The sequence below is a fragment of the Myodes glareolus genome, chromosome 7 (assembly GCF_982192425.1).
Source record: "Myodes glareolus chromosome 7, mMyoGla1.1, whole genome shotgun sequence".
Lineage (NCBI taxonomy): Eukaryota > Metazoa > Chordata > Mammalia > Rodentia > Cricetidae > Myodes > Myodes glareolus.
The window spans coordinates 85,436,672-85,455,910 of record NC_142032.1 but is presented as its reverse complement, the minus strand read 5'-3'; the positions used below and the strand labels follow the sequence as shown (position 1 = coordinate 85,455,910).

At 45.4% G+C, this 19,239-nt stretch overlaps 1 protein-coding gene across 2 annotated transcripts in view; it reads left to right on the top strand.

Annotated features, from left to right (window-relative positions):
* Iqck (IQ motif containing K) overlaps window positions 1-19,239 on the top strand; it is a 125,699-nt gene that overhangs the window by 23,638 nt on the left and 82,822 nt on the right. For both annotated transcript variants that reach the window (XM_085692994.2, XM_048460263.3), the window contains exon 4: window positions 111-208. In XM_085692994.2, coding sequence (XP_085549120.1) covers window positions 111-208 — 98 coding nt within the window. The remainder of the gene's footprint in view (window positions 1-110; window positions 209-19,239) is intronic.

Below are 19,239 nucleotides of genomic sequence, written 5' to 3'. Positions count from 1 at the left end.
CCCTCCTTCTCGCCTCCCTCCCTCCCTTCCTTTCTCTGTTAAGCAGTGAATGTCTTTTTCAGATGAACCCAGGTCTTTTGGGGTTTCCAGTGGGACTATTCTTGTTTCAGGTTCCCCCAAAGATTATCTGGAGATGTTCATCTTTCCAGTTCTGCTCCCTGGAATGGCCAGCCTGCTTCACCAAGCAAAGAGAGAAAAGTGTTTTGAGGTCAGTGGTTTGGTGGGGTGTTCATACTTTTAGGTTCTTGCTCATTCATTCCAATCTGATGTCAGCCCATGAGCTTGGTACCATTGAGCTATTATTCTCAAAAACGACCCCTTTGCAAGGGAAGCCCGAGTTTGGGCCACTTGCCCCCTGCCTTCTGCTCAGCCACAGCATCTAGTACTACACAAATGTCCATGTACTACCAACTCTGGCCACCTGGGCTCCCGAGAAGTCTCTGTTGCCTAGCCTTCCTGCCTACCCTGATGGGAAATTCGGCATCAAGCAGCTCTCTTGGTTCTATTCCTATTTGTTGCGAATGCTGTTTAACCCCATGTCCTGCTCTCATTCCTGTGGCCACGACAGTGCCCTGCCAAAGTGTGGCATAGGGGAGGGAAGGGTTCATTGGCTTACAATTCCAGGTTCCAGTCCACCACAGCTGAGAAGTCACAGCACGGGGACTTGAAGCAGCGTGTCATATCACACCTGCAGGAGAGAAACAATGCATGCAGGCCTCTTGCTTCCAACTAGCTTTCCTTTCTCTTACACACTCCGAAGGAGACCCCGCTTAGGGAATGCTGCTGCCCACAGTGGGATGTGTCTTCCTACATCAATTAATAGTCAAGGCAGCCTTCCCCAGACATGCTCATTGACCAATCTGGTCTAGATAATTCCTCAACAGGGCTAATCTGAGGTGATTGAGGTTGTGGCAGCTAAAGCTAACAGTATACCATGCTTGCTTCTTATTGGTCTCTGGATTGGGCTGGCTCCAATGGCCTCTCCTTTCTCCATTTTTTTTTTTTTTTTGCTAACTTTTTGATTGGTTGGTTTAGGTTTGAAGTTTGTTTGTTTGTTTTTTTTAAACAGGGCCTCATGAACCCCAGGCTATCCTCAAATCCTTATCTTGAACACCCAGTCCTCCTACCTGACTCCTCAGGCTGGCATCAAAACACTACACCACTGCTTCCAGCTTCCCCACTACCTACTCTGGGAGATGGTGTGAGCCAAGTGCTCAGCACACACGTGTACTACTGTGCTGAGGTTACTTAAGCCCATCCACTGATCCTGTCACAGCCTGATAGAGGCCCTCAGGGCTTTTCTTCTCTGCCACTCACAGGATGATTTGGAGGACTGCTTCCCACATGGCTTTGAGAACTAGACTTTCAGATGTCCCCCTCTGTTTTATGAACTTTCCCTAGTACAACACAAACACCTACTTACCTCAGATAAGGCACCAATGACTAGCCAATGTAACAATTTTACCAAAGTCCAACTTGGCCAAGCAATGTTTATTGTGGATAAGGAGTTGTAATGGGAGCGTGGGTGACCCCAAAGCAGTCGAATCACTGCCAAATGTCACTCCAACATGGAAGGCAATCTCCCCATTGCCTTGTGCCTCCCTTTCAGTTAACCCTCTACACACTGTACATTTTAGCAGCTGCACCTTGTAGGGGAGAGGTATTGGAAGGGGTATCTAGAATCTCAGGTGAGGTTCTGATGACCCTCCCTCCCTCCCCCTCCTGCAAAAAACAACAAGCCCAGCCTTGAACATCTCCTGTGGGTAGTTTCAGCTGCTCTCCTGGAGATGGTAGTGGCCACCACGCTCAGAGGACAGCGGGCCACAACACCGCAAGAGGGTAAACTGTTGGTTGAGCACCCGCTCTGCACCGGCCTCTCTGTAAGAGCATCAGCATCCTTTATATCAGCGCTCACTTCAGCCCTAGGAAATTCTCTGAGTATTGCCTGTGTCCAGTGACAAGAAGAGGGAAGGATGCAGAGCTTCAGAAGGTTCCAGAATTGAGATCCAGGTGAAAGGACTTACGATGGCACTTAGACAGTGGGCAGTGATTATGGTGAAAGGCAGCTGACAGACAAAGCCTTTGTCTGTAAATGTCATCGCAGTCAATGGCGTCACCACATGGTTGGCCTTCTGACTCCCCAAGGGTCACCGTCTGAGACAAGCTGGTCCTCCTTTGATGGTATTTTTCTATTCCATGGAGATTGTTTCCATGTGCCCTACAAAATGTTAGACTTTTGTTTAGTGAGACCTTGATGTCACCTTCTCCTCTCACCTCGTACCTGTGACTTACGCCTATACTGTGGCTCCCAGTTGCTCACCACTTGGATCCACATGTAATATTCCTTCTGGTAGATGTCCCATGGTAGTTGTTTCTTTACTTGAAGCAAAAATGAATTAGAAGATATTAGTCATATTTGTGCCCCCTCCCATTTCATTGTTTTGTTTGAGGCAGGGCCTCATGTAGCCTAGGCTGGTCCCTGACTTACTCTGTGGCCAAAGATTACCTTGAACTTCTGATCCTCCTCCTGTTGCCTCCCGAGACCTAGGGCTACAAACGTGCATTACCATGCCTGACTTCAAGATCGCTGGGGGTCAAAGTCAGGGTGTTATGTGTGCTCGGGTATTCTCCATTTTACTGGTAGGAATTGGCTCAGCATGCTGTGTTGGTCAGCTCCTGTCACTGCAGTGAAACACCTGAGATAATCAACTGATGAAGAGAAACTCCTTGGTTTGGGCTCACAGTATTGGAGGTTCCCCATGACAGAGTCACTGTAGCTTCCTGCCAGGCACCACATCATGGTGGCAGCAGAGGGCAGAGTGAAGCCACAAGCTAGAGACCAGTCCCTTTTGGTGACACACTCCAGAGACCCAGACTTTATATTCTATCCAGCTCTCCCGATAGCACCACCATGGGGAAGACCTTGAATACTTAGGCTACCATACCATGTGTCAATGGCAAATCTACATGATGTTGCCACCTAGTCTGGCTTTCAAGGCCCTCTCCAACCCTCCTTCCTCCCCTTCCTCTTCTCGCTTTTCTTCCCAGGTACCCCCACAGCTAAACAGATGCTCATGCCCCTGCTGCAGCCTCGCCACATCAGGGCCTCTGTGCATTTGCTCCTCCTTGTTTTAGAAATCACTGCCTGTGCTCCTCTCCTCTGCATAGTTAAGTGCTACTTGTTTTCCAGACTCAGCTGCGGGACACCCCTCCCAGTCTCCCAGCTCCCTGGAGGCCTAAAGGAGAGGCAACTGATCCCAGCTCTCAGATTTCAGAGTGCTCATCTGTTCCTCATTTTATGGTAAATTCAGACAGCCTCAATTAAGACATTCTTAACCCACGATATTTAATTTTATACATGTCTGCCTTCCAACTATTTTGAGTATTCTGAGGACAGAGTCCCTATCTTAGTTTTATACTTCTCAATGCTCAGTAATACTCTACCAAGCCCCTAGCATTGGTTAAACACAGGACTGGTCCTCAATGAGAGCACAGTTAGACAGCAAAGATGAACAGCTGTTACTATGTCTTTGGCCAACACCCATCTTTTTTTTTTTTTTTTTTTTTTTTTGGAAGGCCATTCTGTTGGACTTATTCCCTAGAGAGAAGCTCTGGACAGGCTGGGGAGCAAGACATCTGTTCCTGAGTTTTAGTTAGTAGCAGGAGAAAGCTCCGAGGCCAGGAAATGACACAGCCTGATTCCCTACCAGCAATTAGCAGTCAGTAAATCAGGTCTTGGTGAGGAGCAAGACTCTGGAGCCAACGTTATATAATTTTGAAGTCTGTTTCTGGCAGGTGTCGTGCCACACACTTGCTGTCTTAGCTTCCTAGGACAAGTTGAAGACTGGCACCTTGGCATGCTGGCATCTCAAGAATGAAATTTAGAAAGGGGCTGAGGGCATAGACCAGCATTGCAGCTCTTCTCCAGCATGTTCAAGGCCCTGAGTTCAAACCCCCAGCACTGAGGGTCAAAAGCATTATGTCTGCTTGGGACTGATCATCTCCTAGACCCTGAGGTCACCTCCATAAAGCCAGTGGCTCTCGTCTTCCGAGTCACCACAGTTTCCATGCAGATACCAGGAGGACAGTCAAGTGTTGCCCAAGGGATTCTTCCTGCAATAAGACAAGGCCACTGGTGCACTGTTCAGGGCAGACTGGAGCCTACAAGGGATCTCAATAAATGTTAACTCTGTAGCAATTTAGTGTCCCTGTACAACAAGTGCTTCTCCCATGTAACCTCCCTCTTGTTTCTTGTCCCTAGTGTATCTCAGCGCTTGGCCCCAGCCCAAGGAGGGGTGGAGGCAGGAGAACAGGGCTGCGATGATTTCATGAGCAGGTTTATTTTATTGATAGCTTCATGGGAACAGGGGAAGAGGGCCTTATTCAAACCTGTCAAGCAATACATCTTGGGTCTCTAGAAGGTTCTCCATCACCATCAAGCACCTGCTAGAGCCTGAGCAGTTCTACTCTGGCCCACAGCTTGCATGACGGCTCAGCAAGGCCCAGTCCCAGCCCTGGGCCTCTTTCCTGACAGTTGTCATCTGTGGTCCTGGGCACAGAGGAGGACAGGAGCTTTATCCCTTCCACCCACGAAAGACTGTCTTCACATTGTTCTGTGGGAAGTGGTTAGTTTTGCCACATGGGCCTGGTGCATTCAAACTGAAGCCCTTCAATGCTTCCCCCTATCTTGCCCCTCCACACCCAGCCAGGCCACAGTGAACACAGTGTTTTCACTAACACGTGGCTTTGCTGAGGTAGACTGCTGTAACCAGAGACTGTTATTTTGTTTCCTGACTGCCAAGACCTGAATAATCACACAGAAACCATATTAATTACAACCCTGTTTGGCCTATTAGCTCAGGCTTCTTATTGGCTAGCTCTTATATCTTAAAGTAACCAATTTCTATTGTTCTGTGTATCTCCACCAGGCTGCGGCTTACTGGGTAAGGTTCTGACGACCATCTCCTTTGGTAGCCACATGGCATCTCCTCAATTCCACTTACTCTTTCTATATCTCTTCCAGCCTGCTATATTCTGCCCTGCTATAGGCTGAAGCAGTTTCTTTATTAACCAATAGTAATAAAACATATTCATAGTATAAAGAGGGAACTCTCACACCATCTCCCCTTTTCTGTCTAAATAAAAAGGAAGGCTTTAACTTTAACATAATAAATTTGCATGTAACAAAACATGTTCAAGCAAGAATTACAGTTACAAAATTTAGTCTATTTGTATCTAGCATAATTAAAGAAAATATACTATCATCTATTTTATCTTTGTGATCTATATTTTAGATATTTTAAAATATCTATATTTTAGATCTATTTTATCTAAAGTTTCATATCTAATTTATCTTTTATTATAACTAAGGAAAACTATAACTATTTCAACTCTTCAAAGACCCCTGAAGGATATAATATTACCTATGTAAACAGGAAGTGTATTATAAGCAACTTGCAAAACTTTAGAATTGACAGAGACATCTTGCTGCCTGGAAAGTCACCCAAAGTTCTTCTGTATTGTTAGAGCATCTATCTTCAGCGTACAGGCCCATAGTGTCCCGCAGACTTTTCCATGAAGCAGAAAATTTGAAGATCTGTTCTGCCTTGTAATAACAAAGTTCATCAGTTGCTTTCTTCTGTGTCCTGCAGAACGTCTGACAGTTTCTTCTGTGAAACAAGAACTCTGAAGAGCTGTCACACCTTCTTTAGGCATGTTCAGCAGTCATTTTTCTGTGGGTCTTGCATGTTCAGTTTATGCAGCATACCATTAAGCAGTCCAGGCAAGAATAATTTCTTGCCCAAATGTCTAGCCTTGTCACATTGAAGGCAAATTCCATAATGAGTTTCTTCAATGCCCATCAACATCTCTGCAGTAAATAGTGCTACCAGAAGCAGACATATCTCACTGCCAAGAAAAGTCCAAGTTCTTAAAACATTTTAAATGCCATATTCTATAAGTCTTTGAAAGTGTTGAAGATTATCTAACTGAAATATATCTCTATCTAGAAAACCTAACATGACTACGTTGGACTACCTATTAATCCACAATTTTAAATTACACATTACATTATTAAATGAGCTGTCTAAACATATTACTTTAAATAAGAACAGAAATATGTATGTTAAAATTAACCTTAAATTTATATCAATAAACAAATTGTATCAATGTATCTTCCTTATTTTTTTTAAAAAGAGATTGACTGTGACCACTAACGATTTATACCCAATCACTTTTAAATGAAAACAAACATTTATAAGCAATCATTTAGGTAATTTGGGTTTAGTTTTCTCCAAACTGCTTCCTGCTTTTTGTTGAACAAAGTGTTTCTAGGGGTTCATGGAGACCTTTCAGGTGTGTGTGTCTTGTTCCATCAAGCTACATTAGCCTGAAAGGAATCCACAGGTTCTCATCTTCTGTGGATACAAAAACAGAACCTCTTTTCCAAAACAACATATTCTTAGACCCAAATTTTGAAGTCAAGATACCCTCATGTTGGTTTAACTTAGCAGCCCCCAGAATCAAATGTCTATCTGCAGTCAAAAAATTCAGAGAAAACACAATAATATACATAATCCAGACTCTTTGTGTATATTCCATCTTTACATGGCTTATTTTCTCTACTCCTTTAATATATGACTGTCTGTACTCTTTTATATTTTTATAAATATAAAATTTTTATATTTTTATAATAATATAAAATTATAAAATTTTACTATCTCTTTAAAGACCTTGTTTTATTTTTTTAAAACCATTTATTTCTTTTTATAACTGTCTATATTCTTTTTTCTCTCTCTTCCAAGCCTATGTACAATTTTTAAACACACTGTGTCTCGTATAGAGGTCTTTTATGTCTATCCTATTGTGTATCTGAAATCCTTTTCTGACAAGGAGCATTTTAAAATGGTAAGCAGTGTGGTTGCAGCAACCCTGGATGCTGGCTGGCTCAGCATCTCTCGGCCTTTTAGCATGCAGAGGTGCGTTCACCACCAGCTCTTGGACTGCAGGTGGAAGTCACCATTCACCACCTCAACTCTGGGAAACATTTGACCCATGCTGTCACCAAGTAACTTGCAGCATGCTGCCCACAAACCCCATCCAAGAGCTCAGCCTCCTGAAAGAGCCAGAGCACAAACCAAGAAGCTGTCTCTCAAGGAAGCCATGTAGTTTTTGCTGCTGATGCTGAGTCAGGAAACCTTCCCTTAAAGGAAGGATTTCTGTTCGCATCCAGCAAACAGAGCCTATCTGAAAAAAAAAAGTGACTACCAAGAAGCTGCACTTGGCTCCCATTTTTGTGAGTCTAGAAGATCTTTTTTTTCTTAAGCTTTTTTAGGTCTTATGTGAATCCATGCCAGATAGTGGGTACACCATTTTATAAATGGAGACTGCTCTTTTGTTTCCTGGCTACCCAGACCCAAATAATCACACAGAAACCATATTAATTACAACCCTGTTTGGCCTATCAACTCAGACTTCTTATTGGCTAGCTTTTATATCTTAAAGTAACCAATTTCTATTATTCTGTGTATCTCCACCAGGCTGTGGTTTACTGGGTAAGGTTCTGATGACCATCTTCTTTGGTAGCCACATGGCATCTCCTCAATTCCACCTAGTCTCTCTCTATATCTCTTCTAGCCTGGCTATATTCGGTCCTGCTATAGGCTGAAGCAGTTTCTTTATTAACCAATGGTAATGAAACATATTCATAGCAGACAGAGGGGAATCCCACATCAGACTGTAAATCAAAAAGGCCAAAGAGATGATGAGCAGCAGGTCCAGTATCACAGTAGGGGAGACTCTCCTCTCTGTTTTGCCTGCCATTGGAGAAGCCACTGGAAACAGAGGGGCTAGGGAAGTAGCTCAGCCAATAAAATGCTTGCTGTGTAATCCTGAGGACCTGACTTCCATCCCCAGCACCTATATACAATCCAGGGGTGGTAGCATTTGCTTGTAATCCCAGTGCTGGGGAGGCAGAGACAAGGTGATCTCTGGAATGGTCTAGTCAGCCTGACTAGCCACATAGTAAGCCCCAGGTCCCAGAGAGAGACCCTGTCCCAAAAAGACAAGGTGGAAGGCACCTGAGGAGGAACGACACCTGAAGCTGTCCTCCAACCTCCATACGATGCAGACATGCACACATGTACCTCGAACACAGATGACATTAAAAGGGGCGGGGGAGGAATATCCAGGAAAGTGACAGGAGCTGTCATCACCTAGATGGTTTGCAGCCCATCAGCACGGACCAAACGCTCACCATTCATCAGTCTGTTCCACCCTGAGAACTTCCTAAACTAGGCCCTCTTTTTTCCACCTCCACCCCTCTTGAAGGAAAATTCATTTTTACCTGGAATCCCCCAGCTAGCAAGTGACAGAGGACACCTTAGGTGATCCTGTCTGGGCCCTTGTCCTTCCTGGTAGACAGAACTGAAGGCTGTGCTAGGCACAGACGCTAGAAACGCCCACTTTCCCCTCACTGCTGACTGCTGGGAAACAGATGGATGCTGGCCTCAGGTTATGAAGGCCAAGTTGCTTCAAATTCTCACTCCCTGCTCATAGGCCCCGTGGCTTCCATTCACTACTTGTATTCTCTCTTAGGCTCTCCCCGCCCTCTCTCTGTGGTGTTAAAAGCTGCCAGGTGCAGCAGGGTGGAGAGGGAATGAGGCTGGAGGGGTTGGGAAGGAGAGTGCCTCTGGGCCCAGCGTTGTTCCTGGGACTCCTGACACTTCGGTTCTTGTTGCTGAATGAAAAACAAGAGGACCTCTCTGTCACCCTCCAGCAACTCTGCCTTCCTGTGTGTGTGTGTGTGTGCGCACGCGTGCACATGCATGTGCGTATGGTGTGTGTGTTTACACATGTGGGGGCACACTCATTTGTGTGTGTCCTTGTGTGGAGGTCAGAGATCTACTTCCAGTATCCTCTTTTATTCTGTTATTGCCCTCCACCTTATTTTTTTGAGACAGCTTGTCTCGGTGAACTTGGAACTGACCCTCTGAGCTAGACTGACCCGTCGCTGAGCTTCCAGTGAGGAGGGTTACAAACATGGAAGACCATGTCCAGCTTTCATGGGAATCTGAACTCGGGTCCTCGTGCTTGCCCAGCAAGCATCTTACCACTGAGCCACCTCTCCAGTCTTGCCCATTTCCTTCTGCTGCTGCTGGACAGAGTAGATTCTCAGTGTGCTGCGGCCTTTTATTAAGTCGATAGGGCACAGGATAGGACATGATGAGACGATGAGATGCTCACAGTGGGGGCTTTGCAAGCTCATTCAGAATGTCTGCAGGTGGGGCTGGCGGCATGGCTCAGTGAATGAGCGTTCGAAGCCTAGCATATACCTCACACAGATGCACAGACAGATGCACACGCACAAGGTTGTCTGCATATGACTGTGGGGCCCAGGGACTGTGGACACAGAGTATCTGTCCTCTTATGACTGGCCCTGTCCTGAAAGCCACAGATGCTAGTAAACCCTGTGTTAGGTGAAGGGTGGTGGAGAGATTCTTCGTACCTCCGTGTGTCTGAGATTTCCCTTAAGACTGGAGGAACAGCGAGCCTGCAACCAATGCTGGATTCCTTTTGGGACCTAGGGCAGCTGTGTTCACAGTGTGTCCTGTCGCTCACTCTACTGTTATTTTTCTAATTTACACCCTTCAGAGGGTACGAAATCATCTAAAAGGGCCGTAATTAAGATTTCACATTGAAGATTGCATATCTAATGTTTCATAAATAATCTTGAAACAAAGGGACAAAAAACAGTTTCGAGCCCCAGGCACTGATGAACTGCTTCCAAAGAATCCAAGGTATTTCTGTGTGTATTAGAGATTAACGAGGCAGGCTTGTGCCAACTTGTATTTCATCTTTGACATCTAGCAGATGAGCTGTGGCTGAGTAAATGAAAACAGTCTAAACATCAGATGTCAGTACCAGCATCCCACACTAGGAGGCCGAGGGGGGAGGAATGGGGGAGGGAACGGGGAAGGAGATGCTGCTGCTAAGAGTTCTAAGTCAGCCTGGGATGTACAACTCTCTCAAGACAGAAACAAAAACAAGCAGTCAGCCATTGGATGTTGCCTAGGACTTAGATACAGCAGCAATGTGTACACATCATAGTGACAGATCAGGAAGAATGTGGGTTCTAGGAGTTTTCATCTGAAAGAACTGATCAGCAAGTCCAGAATCCCATTGTACCATGTATTTGCAGTATGACCTTAAACAATCTGAGTTTGGGGGATGGAGAGGTGGTACAGCAGTTAAGAGCACTTGCTGTTCTTGCAGAAGACCTGAGCTCAGTTCCCAGCACCCATGTCATGTAGCTCACAACTGCCTGTAACTCCAGCCCTGGGGGATCTGATGCCCTCTTCTGGCCTTTTTGAGCACCTGCACACATGTGCCATACACACACACACATACACACATATTCACACACATAAGTAAAAATAAATCTTTAAGAATGAGCTTTAATTTCCTCAAGTATTAAAGAGATAACAGAGTATCTCCTATTACTGGGAGGAAGTATGCAAATATTTAATAATATTTATTTAGTAATTCTCATGCGTACCAAGGAATGTTAGCTTCTTTGCCTTCTCCCAGGATGCTCAGGTCTTTGAATGCTACGCATATTCAAGACAGGTTAGAGATTCACTTTTTTACTTTCCTGATTTAGGATTTCTTAATTAAATACGATTCTCTCCATTTCTCCTTGCCCTGGTTGCGTGACCTATGGTTGGACTATTCTTGAAGGTTTAAAAATGCAATTATTTTGGCCTCCACATTTGTCACCTCCAAGTGGACCGTCTGCTATTCTGGTTTGCCCTTTTCCCACGCAGCTGTTCCTCTCGTGCTGTCACCAGACATAGATGCTTCAGCTGAACAATGAGCAGCCACCAAACAAAGCTCACACAACTGGGGCTTTTCTATCCATCACCAGCCACCAAACTCGCATCCAAATGGCTCTTAAACAGTGGAGTCATTCATGGCTTAGTGGAACCCTTGACATTTCATCTTGATATGGCTAAAGAATAATTGCTGACTTCTAGTTTGCTCTTAAAATGCTGGCTTATGGTTATTTATGGTTGGTTTACTTATTTCCTGTTTTGCTTCACAATGTGGCTCCAAAGCAGCAAAATGTTTATGGTGGTTGGGTGGCTGGGTGGCTGGATGAACGGATAAGTAGGTGAATATTGTTCTTTCAAAATCAGGGCCTGTTCTGAAGATTACAGTTAAGTGACAGAAGCATGTTATGGAGGTTGCTAGTCTTCTGTTAATCTCCTATAACTATTACACATAAGAGATAATTTCTTCTTTTTCAAAATCTTTGCATGTGTTTATGTGTATGAGGAATCTGTGTGTTTGTGAGTGCAGGCACATGTGTGCCCGTTAGCATATAATGTAGAGGTCAGCAGACAACCTTAGGTCTCAGTCTTCACTTTCTACCGTTTTGAGATAAGTTCTCTTGTATGAGCCTTTGAGATAAGTTCTCTTGTATGAGCCTTTGAGATAAGGTCTCTTGTATGGCAGCTTCTGGGGAGTCTCCTGTTACTATCTTTCATCTCACATTGGGGGTGGGGACAGTGGGGGCAGGGGCAACTAGAACTCTGCAGACACAGTTCCTTCTGCCCCAGCCTTGCAGGGGTTTTAAGGATCCCAACTTGTGTACCAAGTGGTTTAGGAACTGACTGACACTTCTCCCGGCCCTGTAAGTGGTAATTCTGGAAGGGACCTGCACGTGCTTTGATCTACTGGTTTTTTATTTTATCATTTATTTATTTTTATGGGGGTAAATGATGGAGCTTGTCAAGGTTCGGCGTTTAAGCCCCACCCTATGGCACTGCTGAGAAGTGGTGGAACCTTTAGTGTCAGGAGAGGGGAGGGTGCAAGGAAGTTAGGTCATTGGGTGTGACCTTCCTCACTCTCTTTTTGCTCCCAAGTGTCACAGGGCAAATAGCCCTTTTGTGGCAGTGCTTGCTGTACTTTACCACAGTGCTTGGACTGAAATCCTTAAGTGCATGAGACAATAAATTTTTCCTTCTTCAAGTTGGTTATCAGTTATTATTTTGGTGCAGCCACAGCTTTGTAACATTATTTGCAAAAGTGCCTTGTTCTCAGCCACCTGGGCACTCAAGATTGCTTTTCTTTCCCATGCTACCACTGCTCTTCCTCCTCCTCCTCCTCCTCCTCTTCTTCTTCTTCTTCTTCTTCTTCTTCTTCTTCTTCTTCTCCTTCTTCCTCTTCTTCTTCCCCTCCCTCCTCCTCCTCCTCCTCCTCCTCCTCCTCTTCTTCTTCTTCTTCTTCTTCCTCTTCTTCTTCTTCTCCTTCTTCCTCTTCTTCTTCCCCTCCCTCCTCCTCTTCCTCCTCCTCCACCTTCTCCTCCCTCTGCTCCTCCTTGTTCTTTATGAGACAGTCTTACTGTGTAACCCTGGATGTTATGGAACTTATGATGTAGACCGCAATAGCTCTGAGCTCAGAGATCTGCCTGCCTCTGCCTCCCAAGTGCTAGGATTTAAGGGGTGTGTCATTATATCCAGCCTTTCCCTCTCTTTCTCGATCCTACTTCAAGGAGGACCTGCTTTCTAGTTCACTGATAATGCAACCCTTCTCCCTGACACACACCTTTTATTGTTTTTCAAGACACGATCTCTTGCTGCTCAGGCTGGCCTCTGATCAATATGTTGCTGAGAATGGCCTTGAACTCCGACATTCTTACCTCTACTCTGCAAGCCCATCTGAGGGTGCCTCCAGTCTGTCTCAGATGCCATCCCAACATGGGGCCTCTTTTCATGAGACTGTTAATCCCATACCTAGAGTTCCAAGAGTCAGGGCTCTCCTAGCCGGCTTCTCACAAAGCTAGGCTCAGCAGCCGGTGCCAGCTAAAGAGACAGTGATTATAAAGAGCAGAGACGGGAGATTTATTCGATATGGCCACATTGGGAAGAGAAGCAGCCCAAAGAGGTGCAGGGATCCAAGTCTGTCTTTGGGATACTGACATGAGCTTTTAAGCCTAAATAGAGAAAGAACTGGGGCAGTGGACAAGGGCGTGTGGGATTAAGCAGGCCTGGTTAAGGTGGGCTCCGGTTGACCTCAGCCCCCTTTCAGTTCTGCACAGAGATTCATCTTACCCTTGGGCCTCCATCGCTTCTGCCTCTCAGTGTGGCCTCACCATCGTGGGTAATTGCTACACGAGGAAAGGAATCCTCAGTGACCGGAGGAAAGATTAGGGACAGCGATTTGTCTCTGTGTCTTCAGCCAAGGTAAAGGAGACAGTTCCCCTCACAGGCTGTACTCATATGACCTAAACACTTTCCCCGTCCTCGTCTCTTGTTGCCTTCTCCTTAGCAGATGAATTTGGTGGGAGCAGGGACGCTCAGAGCGCAGCATGTAATTAGCTTTCGCGCAAGAACACTCATGCTCTCTCAGCAAATCTCAAGCAATGTTTGTGCGCGAGATTCCATTGGTTCTGGAGAATGGCCTGGTGGCTTAGCTGGTGTTCTTAGCAGTTGAAAGTGTGGAAACTGCAGTCTGGATAAAAAAGGAATGTCGCATTTGCATCTACAAGGTCAGAGCCAGTCCTTGGCTGAGCCAAGATGCCAGTCGGTTCTGCTGCTGCCGCTGCACCCCAGCAGCTCACTCAGGTGACTTCCTAAGCAGATGATGGTGGAATGATCCTGGAAATGGTCCTTTCTCATATACAGAGACGAGGAGCTCCCTACAAGCCAACACCAGTCCTGACAATCAAATGGGTCCCAACAGCCAACCCCAAGTTCTTATTTGGGGACTTAGCACCTCAATGAATAACAACACAAAGTAGGGACTGTTTTGTAATGACTGTCGCCTGCCATCTGAGTCAGTGTCAGGAGGCTGGCTTACCCACAAGTCTTTAAGTCTTTGATATTAAAGTCACTGTGTGTGCTAGGATCTGATTATGTTAGTTCCTCTTCTGCTGCTTCGATAAAACACCCTGGCCAAGGCAGCTTATAGAAGAAAGTATTCATTTTGAGCTTCTAGTTTCAGAGGATTAGAGTCCATAATGGTGGGGACAGCGGGTAGAAGACATGGCGCCTGGAGCTGGATCAGAGAGCTCACATCTCAAACCACAAGCAGGAAATGGAAAGATCCAACTCAAGTCCTCAGTGACACTCCTTCAAGTAAGGCCACACGCTCCAATCCTCCTCAAATGGGGGAATCGATCATTCAGACGCTGGAGATCCGGGGACCATATCATTCTAACCATGACACTGCTTTATATTGTCATCTTGTGTAACATGAGGGCCAGCTTGTTGGGGTATCTGTCCCGCCCAGTACCCCATAGCAGGCAGGCCCCATAGAAAATCACACACAGGACTCCATAAGATTATAAACTGATTGGCCCATTAGCTCAGGCTTCTTGTTAACTCTTATAACATATATTACCCCATTATCCTTATCTACATTATCACATGGCTTGGTACCTTTTTCAGCTGGGCAGCTTACATGTTGCCTCTTCGGTGGTCTGCGCAGGAGTCGCAGAGGAACTTTCCTGCTTCCCAGAATTCTCCTGTTCTCATTGCTCCACCCCTACTTCCTGTCTGGCTTTCCCGCCTATACTGCTTGCCTGGCCAATCAGCATTTTATTAAAATATGATTGACAGAATACAGACAATTCTCCCACATCAATCTTGTTTTGGTGATAGTGGTATTTTGAGACTGGGTCTCAAATACATCAGGCTAGTCTAGAACTAGGCATGTAGCCAAGGATGACCTCAAGCTTCCGATCCTCCTGTCTCCACCTCCTTAGTTCTGGGATTACCACTATGAACCACAGCGCTCAGTTTTACGTGGCTAGGGATTAAGATCAGGGCCTCCTGCACAAGAGGCAACACTCTACCAGTGAGCCCCAGCCCAGCCTTGTGCCACCTTCAGTGTAGTTCCAAGACTGGGTGGCTTTGTTTTCCCTACTTTGTGATGGAAGAAACTGAGGTCCAGAGAGATGCACAGTTAATTCACGAGACTTCTAAGAGGAAGAGCCAGGGTCTAAACCTGACATTCTGGCTCCAGAGCCAACATTCATCAAGGTAACAAGGCCATTGGTGCAAGAAATACGTCCCATTATACAATGCAAAGAAGTGAGCCATGTGAACAGAGAGATATGTTTAACTTAATTTGAACATTGTGCACTGCTTATGAACAGAAAGATACCCAAAGTACCACGAGATAACCTATAAATATGTATACTTTCCATATACCAAATTTAAAATTTTTTTAATGGTTTTAATTTTTCAAAGAAAAAACAGTTCCCATGACGACTCTTCGAACTGCTGTCAGACCCAGCTTGTGAACCATGCAAGAAAAACCTTATTATAACTTTATAGTCATGTTCCTTTTCTTGTTCTCGTCTTAACAAAGGAGCATTGACCACTTCATTCCCCAGGCTTGACTAGAAGTTGTCTTTGTTTCTAAAATCAAAGTCCAACTTTGAGAACAAGGCTTTAAAGACAAAATCCAACGGCCCTGTCCCAAGGGTGACCCCAGGGTTCTTTTACAAACGAAGGGCAGTGGCTTCGTGGTATGACTCTCCTCCTCTGGCTTGGAGCTTTGTCTGCAGGGGCATGGCTTTCTGCCAGATGGCTGAGGTAGCAGTCTTGACCGACTGCCAGATGGGGGATATCATCACTGTACCACAAGTTGTGTTTCAGTTGTTAAACACAACAACATCAGTTAACTTTTGACCACAAAAATAGCTTCCATTAGTGACTTAAAATTATGGCTGTTTATTTAGCTCATCACTTTTTCTATGAATCAGCAGCAATCAGGACTGGACTTGACTGGGAGGTGCTTCCAGTCTTGGCTGTGTTCATTTGTTCATTTCACACACACATGCGTGTGTGCATGCATGCATGTGCGCACAAGCGCGCGCACACACACACACACACTACATACACATACATACACACACATACACACACACACACACATACAAATAAAACATTTGAAAAGAACCTACTCAGGAGCTGGAGACATGGCTCAGGGATTAAGAGCTTTGGCTGCTCTTCCAGAGGACGTAGGTTCTGTTCCTAGCACCCACATGATGGTTCGCAACTGTCAAATCCTATTTGCCAGAAACCTTGGGCAGATGGCCAACTGTGGTGCCTATTGGCATGCCGAAGTGCATACAGACCTCCAGACCCACTCAGAACCTGTGGCACCTCTTCTCACCATAGCTCCTGCCGTAAACCTCTCCAGCCCAGGGGCTTTGCTTTCCTTCCCCCAGCTGTTCATTCCTATATAACCCTGACATTTCAGCCATGCTCTTTCTTGGCTCCTCCTTTAGGTCCACTTGCTCTTTCTTCTCTCTTCTCCTCTCTCTTTCTCTCCCCCCGCTTTCATGGCCTGGTTCAGTCTGGACTCTTCAGATGTAGAGACATCTGAAGACAACTGTTCTCTCCCTCATATCCACAGTAAAATCCTCTCCTCAACCATTCCTCAGAGCAGTCATGTCCTCCTTTCAAGCAGGAGATGCAACACGCTTCACAGGTACCCGGTACACATGCGATACACATACGTATGAACAGAAAGTCATCCATCCACATAAAACAATAAAAAGTAATTAAAAAAACAAAAATAGCTAGCATACATTAACTGTTTGGAAAACAGAAAATCTCTAAGAGGAGCATTATTCCCGCATGGCTCTTCTTGTTGTCTGTAGGCTTGCCTGAATGAATGGTGGATGGCATCCCGCTTAAGATAATAATTAGGAAAAAAACTCCTTGAAGCAGGCACGTGCGACTCCACCCTGCTTTCTAGAAAGCATAGACAGACAAGGAAGGACTCTTGTCGCTCTAGTCCCCAGGCGGAGCGTCTCTAATGTGAACCTCCAGAGTGTGTAACTCCTTTCTTCTCAGTCTCGAGCATAGGTTGGCCTTAGACTTCTGCTCCTCCTGCCTCCACCTTGGTGCTGAGATGATGGGCATGAGCCACCACTCCTGGCTTGTACAACACTGGGCATCGAGCCCAAGGCCTCCTGCATGCCAAACGAGCACTGTAACAGCCAAGCTCTATCCCCAGCCCCAATATCTGAAACTTTTGAACAGCAACACGATGCCACAGGGAAAAGTTGTATACTATGCAGGATAGTTTTATGTCAACTTGACACAAGCTAAAGATATCTGAGAGGAGGGAACCTCAACTGAGAAAACGCCTCCATAAGATCAGGCTGCAGGCAAGCATGTAGGGAATTTTTTCTTTAAAATTTTTTTAAAAACAATCTTATTTTACATACCAATCCCAGTTCCCTCTCCCTCCTCTCCTCCTGCTCCCCCACCTTCTTCCTACCCCACTCTCCATCCACTCCTCAGAGAGGGTGAAGTCTCCCATGAGGAGTCAACAAAGTCTGTCATATCACTTGAATCAGGACAAAGGCCCTCCATCCTGTATCTAGGCTGAGCAAGTATTTCTCCATAGGAAATAGACTCCAAAGAGCCAGTTCATGCACCTGAGATAAATCCTGGTTCCACTGCTCGTGGTCCCACAGACTGTCCAAGCCGCACAACTGTCACGAACAGTTGAATCCTATGCAGGTTCCCCAGCTAACAGTTCAGAGTCAGTGAGCTCCCACTTACTCAGATGAGCTGTAACTGTGGGTTTCCCCACCATGGCCTTGGCCCCTTTGCTCATAATATCGCTCCTCCCTCTCTATGACTGGACTCCAGGAGTTGAGCCCAGTGCTTAGCTGTGGATCTCTGCATCTGCTTCCATCAGTTACTGGATGAAAGTTCTATGATGACAATTAAGGTGGTCATCAATCTGATTGCAGGGGAAAGGCAGTTAAGGTACCTTCTCCATTATTGCTTAGAACCTTAGCCGGGAAATTTTCTTAATTAGTAGTTGGTGGAGGAGGGCCCAGTCCGTTGTGGGTGGTGTCATCCCTGGGCATGTAATACTGGGCTCCATAAGAAAACAGACTGAGCCAGCTATGAGGAGCAAGCCAGTAAGCGGTACTTCTCTATGGCCTTTGCTTCAGCTTCTGCCTCCACATTCATGTTTGAGTTCCTGTCCTGACTTCCTTCAGTGATGAACCACGATATGAGCCAAATCAAGTGCGAGCCAAATCAGCCCTTTCCTCCCCAAGTTGCTTTCAGTCATGGTATCTATCACGCAGTAGAAACCCTGACTGAGGCATATACCATGAAACTGACATTTAAAGTATTTTAAAATATGAATTACTTTTAGGTTTTATGCATAAGGTATGTAGGGAACATAAATTAATGTTTTTCATGTTTAGGCTTGGCTCGATTCCAAGATATTTACAGAACCCCAAATTCTGAAACTCGGAGCAGTTCTGGTCCCAAGCATTTTGGATAAAGGGATTCTCAATCAATAGCCCCCTTTCAAAAAATGATACATGTAAGTGAGACTTAAAGTAGGGGTTCTCAACCTGTGGGTCGCGGCCCCTTTAGAGGTTAAATCACCCTTTCACGGGGCTCACATATCAGATATTTTTATTACAATTAGTAACAGTAGCAAAATTGCAGTTATGAAATAGCAGTGAAATAGTTTTGTGGTTGGGGGTTCCCACAACACGAAGAACTATATTAGAGGGTCACAGCATTAGGAAGGTTGAGACCCACTGACTTAAGGTGTAACTGTTGGGAATAACGATGAGCTCGGTGGCTGGAAATGCACTGTGAAGACGCCTTTCAGGGATGAGGGGCTGCTAGAATTACAGCACATGGTCAAACAGAACAAACAAAACAAAAAAACCTAAACCTACCCCAGCCTTCTTTAAAAATACTTTTTATTTGTTCTTTGAATGCTTCATATATTTTTACAATATATTTTGATCATACCACCTAATACTATCTCCTTTCAATGTCCTCTAGGGCCTTACTCCACCTCCCGGTATCTTATATCCTTTTATGTTATTAATAACCTCCTGAGTATACTTAATGCACGCACATGTGGCCATTGACTGTGGCATGAGCTACCAGTGGCCATATCCCCAAAGGAGAGACCCTCCCTCTCCCAGAAGCCTCCTTGACTGTCAGTCACTCCTCTTCTAGGAGTGGGGCCTCGAGGCCCTTCTCCATCCGTCCTGGGATTTACACTGGCTTCATCTTGTGCAGGTCACCACTGCTGTTATTACAATAACCACATCATGTCCAGAAATCAGCATTTCGCAGCTTCCCTCCCCATCCGTGACTCTTGCATTCTTTCTACCCACTTTTCTTCAATGTTCCCCGAGCCATGGGTGTAGGAGGTTGATGTAGACAA